The sequence below is a fragment of the Podarcis melisellensis genome (genome assembly GCF_964234715.1).
Source record: "Podarcis melisellensis genome assembly, chromosome: 10".
Taxonomy (NCBI): domain Eukaryota; kingdom Metazoa; phylum Chordata; class Lepidosauria; order Squamata; family Lacertidae; genus Podarcis; species Podarcis melisellensis.
Window position 1 is genome coordinate 6,271,175 of NC_138542.1, and position 13,087 is coordinate 6,284,261.

The 13,087-nt window shown below is 42.9% G+C and overlaps 1 protein-coding gene across 1 annotated transcript in view; it reads left to right on the forward strand.

Moving 5' to 3' along the window:
• FAM185A (family with sequence similarity 185 member A) overlaps nucleotides 1-13,087 on the forward strand; it is a 37,583-nt gene that overhangs the window by 12,360 nt on the left and 12,136 nt on the right. Inside the window, exons 5-6 of the mRNA XM_081927846.1 lie at nucleotides 270-408; nucleotides 7,919-7,960. Of these exons, the coding sequence (XP_081783972.1) occupies nucleotides 270-408; nucleotides 7,919-7,960 (181 nt within the window). The remainder of the gene's footprint in view (nucleotides 1-269; nucleotides 409-7,918; nucleotides 7,961-13,087) is intronic.

Here is a 13,087-nt window from a genome sequence, read left to right on the forward strand (position 1 = left end):
TGCTTTAATTTTATGGCTACGTTTACAGTATGGGCCTGAATCCTACCTGAAAAATAAAACCGATTGGAGACATCCTATACTATCCTTGGATGAATATTCATCCCCACCTCCCGTCTATTCTGAAGATTCTAGCTAGCAGATATCTGGAGCTCTATGAACATGTGTATGTGAAAGATGTAGCTTAATATATCATCAAGATGAACTGATGTTTGTCTGTTTCTTGGCTGTAATTCTGTTATATTAATTTATTCATTTCCCCCCTTTTACAGAGTGTGAATATAGAAAAGCTACAAGGGTCATCTATTCACATTTCCACCAAAAATGGCTTATTAAAAGCCAAATATCTTTATGCAGAATCTTCATTGCTCTCTTCAACAGCTGGTGACATTCTGCTGGGGAATGTTCATGGTAAGATAGCAAATTGGTCTGCAATTAGAGCTACATTTTGTTTAGCAAATGCCTTTTTAAATGTTTGTGATAGAAGGTCATTAATTTCACATTTGAGTTCTTTGAGAACTGTTGGGTAGATGCCAGCTAAATGCCATGATATGTCAGTTTTGTTTTTTTTTCAATAAGGCCTGGAACTTTGTGTCTTGCCACCACTATCAGCCTCAGTTCCTCAGACTCCCTTCCTGCAAAAGTTAGTTCAGGCACCAGGATCTGCCCTTTATCTTCCACTATGAAGACAAACACACACAAAAATTCACTTTCTGTGCGATTGCTTTATCCTCCTTTTCCACACCTCGGATTCCCTTATCATCCAAGGGCCAAACTGCTTCCCTAGCAGATGTCCTGTAGTTGAAGAAATTCTTCTTGTTGGTTTTAGTATTTTTAGCAACGTGCTTCTCAAATTATTTTTAGCAATCTTCATTGTCTGCTTGCATTTCTTTTGCCAAAGTTTGTGTTCCTTTTGTTCTCTTTGTTTGGGCAAGACTTCTGTTTTTTTAAAGGAGGCCTTCTTGCCTGTGATAGCCTCTTTGGCTCTGCTTGTTAAGCACGCTGGCATCTTCTTGGCCAGGGTGATACCATTTCTGATCTGTGATAAACATCCAGTGGAACTCCCAGCTAAGGGTATATAGAATTGCAGCCATACCTAATTCCAGGCATGGCAGATTAATAAACCATACTCAAAACTATAAACTAATACACTGAGAGTCACTGTTAGCAAGCTATAGCTATTTGGCTAAACAATTGCATTAAAATATTATACAGATAAAGTGGTATCTTAAGGGAAGTACCCTATAACTACACCAACAATAGGTGGAAAACGCAATACTTGTAGCTAGAGGAATTCCACTGGCATAACAATATTTTCTTCAGAAACAGGATCTGTTCCTTTGTTACTGTAATTATACGTCAATGCTTCAGTGTGGCCATTCTAGCAATGACAGGCAGTGGAAATATGAGGGCTAGGAAAATGTCGTGCTTCTTTCTTGTGCCAGAGTTGCCCTTCCTGGGGCCATGTATATTCCCAGTTTGGGAAGGAACTTGGAGCTCTCCCTTCTGAACTGGATTTAAATCTTTGCAGAAATCAGCGGGGTTAGTGTCTCTTGATACAAATTGGTGTCACGATGACTTGTGTTTGTGCTGATTTGTTGGAAACATTTCTCTGGGTGTTTGGGCTGGCATGGTGCACTCCAACCAAGCCACTGCCAATTCCATTCTTGGTCAAGAGCATCCTATGTCTTGGTCCAGCGGTTCTCATCTGTTCTTGGGCAGATGACTAATCTGTGTATCCTTCATGTTGCTTAGGTTGGTGGTCAGAGTGTGGGTGTGCAGTTCCTCTAGTCATAATTTACCACTCCTGGTGTGCAGACTTTCCATGTGCTTGAAGTATTCAGCCTTGGTGATTCAGAAGCTTATACTGAATCTGAAAACTACCCATCTTTATAAGGCCACAGAAGTTCAGCACTATGGCACCAAGCTGTCAACTCCCAACAAGTGTCCATCTTGCTTCAAATACCATTAGTCCTTTCTGCCCCACCCACCCCAGTCCCTAGACGTATGCCTCTCTTTATTTTTTCATAGTGAACTGGCTGCTAACTTAAACTCCTGGCTGTCATCCCAGCCTTCAGAATAGAGCCAGGCTGACTGGGCACACACAGTCTTGAATAAATAAATACAACTTGATTTTAAAAATTATGGAAGTATGAACTATATTTAGCCGCCATGTAGTACACTGATGTAAATTTGGCAGTGTCCAATTCGAAGCTCCTAACTAATAGGTTCTTAATTTGTTCACAAAGGCCTATTATGGATGTTTTAAACTTAGTTCGTACTTGTGTTGTGTGTGTTTTAGGCTACTTTTACAACACTTCCTATAAAAATATGTTGTATTTTTCTTCCAGGGTGCAGTAAAAAGGCAAACAGAGTTGTATCCAGTTTAAACAAGATAACCTTAACATTGCTTCATGCTTATTTTCAGAATGCTGTTAATGAAATGTTATTGGGACGTTCTGTTATTTTAAACAAGTGTTCTTTCTATAAAAAGTTTTAGAGTCATCAGAAATGAAACATACTTCTGACAGTACAATCTTACACATGCCTACTCAGAAGTAAGTCATATTGAAGTTGCAGTCATATACACCTCACTGAAAATACACTCCACTAAATGGAGTAGGCCTTACTTCAGAGTTAATGTGCCAAGGAATGCACTGTGGATGTGTTTATTATACCGTATTCATATTTTATGGGAAATTAAAACGCTGTAGAAAAAGCAAATAGAAAATGAATGAGTTTTGCAATGAGTGGTGATTCCTTCCAGATGGTGTCATGCGGCCTCTAATGGGCCACCCTAAATCTTTCTGGAAGTATCAACCAGTTTAGGCATATGTTTTGGGGGTGGAGTAGGACAGGTATCTGGTAGCCACAGACCCATCTACATAGAACTGGGGGTGGGCAGGAACAACACCAACAAGCTCAAAGTCATCTCTCTGTGCAGTGCTTGCAACACAAATGGAAGGACCCCTAAGTATTTTCAGATGTCTCTGTTTTTGCTCATTAGTAGATATCTGTGGCTTCTCACATCAGGGCTAAAAGCAAGATGGATTATTGAGCTTGTATCTTGGAACCTTCCTCTGTATTTAATCTTGCATCTGATGACGATCCTAAGTCAGAAACTCAAAGAATACAGTGGTACCTTGACTTCCAAAATGTTCGGAAACCAAGGTGTGGCTTCAAATTGGCTGCAGGAAGCTCCTGCAGCCAATCAGAAGCCATGGAATCCACATCAGACATTTGGGTTCCAAAGAATGTTTGCAAACCAGAACACTCACTTCTGAGTTTGTGGCGTTTGGGAGCCAAAACGTTTGACTTGCAAGGTGTTCAGGATCCAAGGTACGACTGTATAGCACAGCAGAGACATAGTCATCAGGTTCTGGAACCAATATTGTCTCAGCCTGATCCTGAAACTTAGACTTGTATCTTACTATGTACAGATAAACAAAATGTGGGCTTTATAAAAATGCTTACAGTTTTCATAAAGAGCAAAAATGAAGAAAGCTTGAATTGCTTTTATCAATGATACATTGCCCAACCTCTGTAATTCCTGGATGTCAGCACTAGTTCAGAATAAACAATTTGGCTAGAATTTGACTTTTCCCTCTCCCCAGAATATCTCGATTTGAGGGTTGGTTAGCATAAAAATTATAGGCTTCATTAAGCACTGGCATTGGTGGAACAATTATATGACCACACAATTCTTCTAAAGCAGCATATTGAACTTGCTTCAGATAATGTGATTTGCGAGACCTTTGTTGATCTTAAAATGTTTCTCATTCTTTATGGGTATCTTTAGAAAGTCCATAAACCAAATGAGGTGGTAAATCTTATTTGAGAAGATCTGAATTTTTTTTACAAATAATGTGGTTTTTGAAAGTGGAGAACAGAATACATGCCATTCTAAAAGACTTGTCAGCAAATGTTCTGGCTTTGGGAATGAGCTGTAGGCGTCAGCCTGAGATGAGCTGGGAGATGTGCTGGGGAATTGGAGCTGAAGAGCAAGGCAGGGATCAGAGAAGAGCAATTATCAGAAACCAAAATCAAGGAGTAAGAGCTGTAGGGTGAAGCCAGAAGTCAGGCCCAAAGAGGAAAGAGGGACAAATGAGTAGGCAGGCCCAAGGAGTAAGAATCAAGAGTCCGAATCGAAAGGTCACACAGTAATGCTTCACTGCCCTGGAGGCTAGGACCCGAATCAGTGGATTCAAGTCAAGAAAGGAGATCCCAACTAAACATCAGGAAGAACTTTTCTGACAGTAAGAGCTGTTTGACAGTGGAACAGACTCCCACAAGATGTGGGGGGACTCTCCTTCCTCAGAGGTTTCTAAGCAGAAGTTGAATGGCCATCTGTCATGTATGATCTGGTTTAGATTCCTGCAATCCAAGGGTTGGGCTAGATGATCCCTGAGATCCCTTCCAACTCTACTATTCTGTGATTCTATGAAACAGGAAGTCCTTCCTGTCTGGGAGAGTCCATTGGCCAGCCAGGATGGGCAGGGTCCATTGGCCAGTCAGGATGCTTTCTAGGCAGATGCTGTAACTTGTAGTTCTGTGGCAGCTTAAATGAATCCGAAGGTCCTCTTATTTGAGCTCCTGACAGGGGCACAGTCTGCTTTGGGATCACAGTCTGAGTCTGAGACCTACATACAGGATGGGTTCAGAAACTGAACTAATGTTCAGAAGAAACTAAAATGTTACATCCTACTCAAAACACTTCTGTGAAATAACTGTCCATGAAGAGATTGTGAGGTCTTCTTAGTAGATGAAAGGCCCTGAATACAGAGCATCTCCATACAAGTGTCAATGTATGCATCTATGCGTAGACCCTCCATGTGATCAGGAACATTTGTGTCATGACCCTAGCTTCAAGTAGTGACTAGAGCATGGACTGGGATGGAGGTTTCTAAAAGTCTCAGGGAGTGGACCTTGTGGCAAGGACTTCAGAGCTGTCGGGTAAAGGCCTTGACACCTGTACAGGATCTAATCACCTGACTTCCTGAGACAGCCCCCACCCTGCAAGATATAATTCCCTCTCCCCAAAGAGTGACTGTCGTTATCCCCAAGGACCTCATAAACTGTGCTCCAGCCGGGCCACAACTTGAATGCAGATGGTTAGACTTAGCAGAGGAGTGAAGGAGTATGAATCTCTAGGCCTCTAAAGCTTTCCACATGGCATAGATAGCCAGGCATAGCCGATGGGATATCCTCCATATGTTGCCACACTACACCTCCCATCATCTGTTATCATTGGCCATGCTGGTTGAGGCTGATAGGAGTTGGAGTCCAATAACATTTGGAAGGTACCAAGTTTTCTACTCCGAAGGAGTTAGTTGGGCACCAGACCTTATGAGAGGAGGTTGCAAACCTAGGGGTGGTTCGTATCCTGGCACTCCAATCCCACCAGCTACTCTGCCTGGCTGATTCAGGATTCTCATTCTTTTCCATACCCAAGGTTGTTTGCACCTCCCTGGGCAGGGCACCATGCATGGGAGGCATATTTGAATGCTTGTCACCCCAAGGTAGCACAATGTCACACAAAAACATTTCCCCCACCCCAAGTAGCTTCCAAGTGGGGAGTGATAAGCCGTAGGATGGAGTAAGAAACACATAGCAAGACCTTTTAAAATACTTTAGGAGGGCTCAAAACCACTGCTAGACCTTCAAAGTACAAGGTTACAAGAAGCCTTGAAATATTAAATGCATCACATCTTGGAAGTCTCTGGAAGGGGGGCGAGTTGTGCCTTAAATTATGAAACCTAGTAGGAGGCTGGGATAGATCACAGTGTAATAACATAGCGAGAAAGTTTCGCAATAAGGAAGAACACAGGTGGGATCATAAATCAAGGAAGTAGAAGTGGAATTGGAAGCCAGATCAACACATTAGGGTCATTGGTGCAATCAGGAATCCTGCAGAAGTACAGCACTTCATTTTCTGCCTATAATAGGTAGATTTCTGCTAAGAGCTTTTCCACGCTCCCTCCCTTTTATTTACAAGAAATCTCTGCAAACCAGAAGACAGGAGGAGATGGACTCATTTCTGAACGCACATAACCCTATCTCCTGTTTCCCAGAATCCCTTTATGTCCCCAGAGCAGCTGTCAGACACCACTTTGTACCATGAAAGCAGAATACAGATTTGGCCAGCTCAGTGATACAAATCCATTAGCTCTGCTCCTGGTAAGACAAGATTCTGGACAGAATTGCAGATGAGCTAGTTCCATGCCAAGCGAAGGCAGCTTTCAGTTCCGCTGGTTTTAATTGCTTGCTATTTTGAAGCATGAAATCTTGCCAGGATGATTAAAATTGATGATTTATAGCCATCTCACCAGATATCTGACGCTGGTAACATCCAGCATTTACTTGGCACACGTAAGCATTGCACTGAATTAATAGGAGTCATGTGGTCACCACAAACAGGCAAGGCTCAGGGGCACAGCTGTGACTTATTTGGTTGATTCTAGAGACATCACCTTGCCAACAAAGGTCCGTATAGTAAAAGCTATGGTTTTCCCAGGAGTGATGTACAGAAGTGAGAGCTGGACCATAAAGAAGGCTGATCGCCGAAGAATTGATGCTTTTGAGTTATGGTGCTGGAGGAGACTCTTGAGAGTCCCATGGACTGCAAGAAGATCAAACGTATCCATTCTTAAGGAAATCAGCCCTGAGTGCTCACTGGAAGGACAGATCCTGAAGCTGAGACTCCAATACTTTGGCCACCTCATGAGAAGAGGAGACTCCCTGGAAAAGACCCTGATGTTGGGAAATATGGAGGGCACAAGGAGAAGGGAATGACAGAGAACGAGATGGTGGGACAGTGTTCTCGAAGCTACCAGCATGAGTCTGACCAAACTGCGGGAGGCAGTGGAAGACAGGAGTGCCTGGCATGCTCTGGTCCATGGGGTCACAAAGAGTCGGACACGACTAAACAACTAAAGAACAACAACAAAGGCTGCAGATCTGGGCCTGCTCTTCCATTGCTTCATTCTAGGTGTCATAGTTTCATTTTAGCCTATTTGACTTGGTCACTGTCGAGTTTTCTATACCATGCAGAGCTCCATACTACAGTGGCACCTTGGAGATATTGTGGGCAAGGATGCCCAGACTCCATTTCTCTCTATCACTAGCCAAGAATATCAGAATAATTTCTACCCAGGATCTGCCAGGCAAATTGCAGAACTGCGATTAATCTTCAGATGGAAAGTTAAGCAAAATGCAGTTCTCCAAAATAACATGAAGGGACACAGATTGAGGTCGGGGAGTGAGAAAATGTCACCAACTCTGCATGTTCACAATCTGGAAATTATTTTCCATTATTTGCTGAGAGATGTATTTCTGGTAACTTGCTAGTAATCTGTTGTGTACACTGTTTGGGACTATCCATAAAAAGGGTGATGTTGAAGTCATTCCAATCACTATTCCCCCTCCATGTAAAACAATGGGGCAGAGGTGGGTGGGTTGGTCCAAAATGAAATAGTTATCAGCTCTGGATATTTTGGGGAACAGTATTGTTTGCTCATTTTTTTCATATAAACCACCTCTGTAAAATGTTTAAAAAGACAGACTATAGGTGGCATTAATTTCTGCTTTGGGTGTGTCAGCACATTGCAAAGAAGAGGCGATTTATAGTTAGCAGGGCCGGCCCAAGACATTTTAGCACCTGAGGAAAAATGGCGCCTCCTTCCCCGCCAGGGAAGAAGGAGTGAGTGAAGATTTGCAACAGCAACAAGGGGGCAATAAAGATCTGCTTCAGGATCTACTGTCTCGGTGGATCCTGTCACCTGAGGCAGTCGCCTCGCCTTGCCTCATGGATGGGCTGGCCCTGATAAGTGGCCTCAGGACCACTCAACATCTTGCTGATTTACTGTGTGAATTAAAACCATCGTACACCAAGCTTCAAACTACTGTTTTAATTTTTTTGCAGGAGACACAACCCTTAAAACAAAAACAGGAAACATTACAGTAGGTAAGTTGAAGGGTGTTTGTTTGTTTGTTCTTACCTGTGCAGATGTCACGTGTGGGCAGCTTTTCAGCCCCTGGGTAACTTTTAATTGTGTAGCTGCTGAACTATTATTATTATTATTATTATTATTATTATTATTATTATTATTTCATAAATGACATCAGGTATGGAGCAGGTAAAAACCCAGCTCAGCCAAAAGCGTGACATTGTTGATCAGGGGAGCCTGAAAAGCTCCTTCAAAACTCTTCTTCTGAAGCCTTTCTCCACTCACCTTAGATGTTCCCGAGGTCCACTGAAATCAGTGGTGCTAAAGAGAGTTAGATATTTAAGTTCCTTAGATTTCAGCATGACTGACTCCTGCTGTGTTGTGTCTGTTAACACTGTGGTCTGGAACTCTATTGGAACAGCCGTGAACTTATATATATTGTTTTAGCGGGGGAATAAGTTACAGCATAAATTAAAAGTTTAAGAACATCTCATAAAAGGAGATGTACTTAAATGAATACATTTTTGTCTTGGGATGTAGCAACCATATATGCATCTAAAGAGTATAATCAATAGGAAGACAAAGGATTGCGACTCAGAGACTAAAAATGAAAGACGATCCGTGTGTAATATACATTCCAGACATCTGGTGTGTAACAAGACACTCAACGATAATTCTATCCAGATTGTTCAACCTCATGCAGGCAATAATTTCCATTCAGCTGGGCTATCAAAATGAATTTGTAATACTTTTTCCAGCCTTGATGGCATGTATGTCATTCAGCATCAATGTCTGCTATTTTTACCCAGGACACCTAATGAGTAGGAACCTTGAATTTCTGCTTTGCATCCTGGCCACCAACAAAATGTATATGCTGCTCCTGGCAAGATTTGCCCTAAATTCAGATTCAATAATTTATAAAACCTGCACGGTAACCCCACTGAAATGAGTAAAGTCTTGGGAGGCTGAAAATCCATAATTTTCCTTATTTTAATTATCATTAAAATGGGGTGGGGAAGGTTCTCTCTGATTACACCAGAAGTTGGCTGTAGAATGTACTGATTGGCTGCGGGTTATGACATCACAATGAAGTAAGTTAGACCCATTAAAACTTAGTTGACTACCATCTTGAAAGACCCAATATTTGTTGAAGGTAGGTAGAAGCTGGACTTGCTTGGGGGTGGGAAAAATACCACACACACACACAGTGTAGTCATTTTTTAAAGGCATGTATGAAGACGCTGTTGTTTGTGGTGCTTCATGTGTCTGCTTCTTGTATTAATTGAGATCCATATGATGTCTCATCGCTCCCTTAGCAGAGAGATGATCTCTTCACTCGTAGGAGGTGCACAATTGTGCTGTATCTTCTTTGGGCACACAATTGGTAAAGGTAAAGGGACCACTGACCATTAGGTCCAGTCGTGGCCGACTCTGGGGTTGTGGCACTCATCTCACTTTATTGGCCGAGGGAGCTGGAATACAGCTTCCGGGTCATGTGGCCAGCATGACTAAGCCGCTTCTGGAGAACCAGAGCAGCGCACGGAAACGCCGTTTACCTTCCCGTTGGAGCGGTACCTATTTATCTACTTGCACTTTGACATGCTTTTGAACTGCTAGGTTGGCAGGAGCTGGGACCGAGCTCACCCAATTGCAGGGATTTGAACCGCCAACCTTCTGATTGGCAAGTCCTAGGCTCTGTGGTTTAACCCACAGTGCCACCTGCGTCCCTCACAATTGTATATAGGCATTTAAAAAGAAGGCGGCAGTAGAGGAGTTTCCCAGGAACAACACTTTCCCCTGGGCCCTTCTGTACAACCACTCAAAACAGCCACTGAAGCAATAACATTTGATGCTTGGGGCATTTTCTCCTCAAGAAAGCTTCTCTTTTACTTCATCTCCTATATCAGCTTTGATTGTGAATATCAGAAATCAGACTGGGGAAATGAGTTCTTGAAAGAGGTAGAAAACTTCCCACTCCCTGGTAAATATTCTGCTTTAAAGACGAAACACAATTTCTTGTAACATTTTCTTGGCAGAAATGGTGTATCTGGTGGTGATGGGGAATTGATTGTCAGTACTGTATATTCCCTCCTGAGATGCAAAACATTCCAAATTTTCATAAAGCGTTTCATTCTGTGCTGACTTCATGGCTGTGGTTTATATTCTGTTCTTGTATCAGTTTCCCAGACTTAGTGAGTTTCATATGGCTCACTGCTCTGTAGAATATTTGCCAAGCTTCAAATAATGTGATCCAGAAGGACGCTCACGTCAGATTGGCTCTTCCCCCTACACACACGTTCAGCAACTTCCTCTCAGTTTGTGAACCCAGAATCTCCAGAGTTTTTTTGGGGTTTTTTTAAGCAGATCAGTGTGGTTGTTGGGTGTCCTGGCAGTGACTGAAAGCGAAATGGAAAACTTTGGCACAAAAATAATGCTAAGAAGAAAGCCCAAAGTGTGTTTTGTGTTATGATTTATGGATCCTGCTGCCTTTAAAAAAATATATTCTGGGTGATAAACCTGTGAGTGAGCAATTAGTGGTGAATAGCGAGATAGCCAAATTTGCTGCTGACACCATTTTTTTCAGGACAAGAACAAAAAAAGATTGCAAAGAGCTCTAAAAGCCTCACTCCAAACTCAATGAATGGGCATTAGATGTGATTCAGCGTAAGCAAGTGTAAAGGAATGCACATTGGGACAAAACCCTGAACTTCACTTATGTGCTAATGGGATCTGAACTGGTGATGGAGCCTGGGGAAGCTCAGTCGGCGTGAGACTCTTAATCTTGGGCCACCCGCAGGGCAAAAGATTCATGCATTGCAGGGGTTGGACTAGATGACTCTGGGGGTCCCTTCCAACTTTACAATTCTATGAAACAAAAAAGGAATTCGATGAATTTGCACGGACAGAAACAGGGTCCAATCATGTCGGTCAGGAAAGGCCTGGGCAAAAAGATAAAGTCTTTATAAGATGTCTGATGCAGCTGATGAATGCCATTTAGTGTAGAGGGAAGGGCATCCCATAATAGAAGAGTGAGAGCAGGAAATGCCTGTTTTATGGTCACCGCTCTATAACAGTTTGTAAGGTACAGCACTATAAGTAGAATTTCTGCAGATGTTCTTAGTGATCTTACAGGCGGTAGAGAGGTAAAGGTAAAGGGACCCCTGACCATTAGGTCCAGCCGCGGACAACTCTGGGGTTGTGGTGCTCATCTCGCTTTATTGGCCAAGGGAGCCGGCGTACAGCTTTAGGCCAGCATGACTAAACCGCTTCTGGTGAACCAGAGCAGCGCACGGAAACGCCGTTTACCTTCCCGCCGGCATGGTACCTATTTATCTACTTGCACTTTGATGTGCATTTGAACTGCTAGGTTGGCAGGAGCAGGGACCGAGCAACGGGAGCTCACCCCGTCATGGGGATTCGAACCGCCGACCTTCTGATCGGCAAGCCCTAGGCTCAGTAGTTTAACCCACAGCGCCTACGTCCCCGCGGTAGAGAGAGGGGCAGGCAAAATGCAACTCTTTGGAGGAACATCTGGATCCCAATGCAAGTCAGAACTAAAACACAGAGGGAGAGAGGTGGGACCTTCTCATTAGCATACTCCAGCTTCAATTTCCAGCATGGCTTACTTCCTTGAGACTCTTTTGTAAACCTGCTCTTGCCCACAGGTAGAAGTGAGGGGCCACATGGGGTGGGGGCGGCAAGAGTTACTGGAAACACGAAACTGTTATAGCCCAGTTCTCAAGAGCAGCCACAGCTTTTCAGATTCCTAGAGCCTGGAACTCATATCTTTATTACCTCACAGTGTGATTCAGTAAGTCCCAGTGCTGTTTCTGACCACTAATGGGCCCAGTTACCAGCATTGTTGTCCCGCCCCCTGGCCAGCAACTAAATCAGTTCAACAGCTGTGGCTGTTAAAACAAAAAACAAAAGTCCTGCTCTCGCCAAAGGTTTGCAAGATCATGCTGAGAAACTCTGGTCATATTAAACTGATTTGCTACACTTGATTTCCTCTTAATTCGATGACGGCTGCATCTGATGTGTCTCACCAGTGGAAACAGGGAAGCAGGAAGAAACAGATCAACTGGAATCCTTCTATTTGTGATTGGGAAAAGAGTGCCCAACTCACTCTCTTTAGTTCATACATTGGTCTCTCTCCTTAGCATATCAAACCCTAAATAGCTCTTGATCAAAGAACCCTAAGCTTCCTTACCAACTTAAATTTAATTCATTTTAAAGGCTGCTGTGATTAAAAATCCAAAAACAACCACTGCAAGTGGTCTGCAGATTATTTCCCCCTTTTCTCCATAAACCTTAGCTTCCTTTGTTACAACTTAGAAAGCTGAACAAAAATGGGCTTTGCATCAGTTGTGTGTTTAGCCCCAGAAATTTGTCTTTCATAAACTGAAGCAAATCTATCAAAACTGTTCCTTCCACTTCATCTTCTGTGCTCGTCAAAACCAAGTTTGCTGAAATATCTCAGGAACACCACATCGTTTATCACAGCCATCTTGCTCTCTGCCTTCCCTAGAGGGCCGCCCTAAAAACGGTTGCATTTAAACTCGTCTTATTTTATTCACAATCAATGCAATGCAGCTAAGCTTAGTTGCAAGTTAGACTCATGGAAAGGTATGGAACCAGGACTGTGATTAAGTTCTTTTGATTCCAGTGGGAATTAACTAACCTTTTGGCTAGATTGTGCCCAGTGTCCTCTATTTGCACCTACAGTTTCAAGGTTGACATGCAAACATAGTATATATCCCCTCCAACATGGAGCAGGTGCTGAAACTGAGGCCGCAGTTCCAGAGCTCTTTTTTTGGACAAAAGGCACTTAAATCCTACCCGGCTCTTCAACAGGAAAGAAGAGGGCCATTCTTCTTTGGGGGTCAAAATAATGTTAGATCTTTGCTTTTGAAAAATGAACAGCTCCATGTGTACAGCCTTAACTGTTGGATTGGGGAGAGGAACAACGCATGCCCTCCCCATGTAGCAGAGCAATCCTGAGGCTTTGCAGAGGTGTGGGGTTGTAAGTGCATCCCTAGCCCGGAAGCGGAAGGGGGGAAGAGAGAAGATTGGGCCTGATCCCTGTGCCTTCTTTTTTATATATATAGAATATTTATTAAGTTTTTTATTAAAAAAATGAAAGT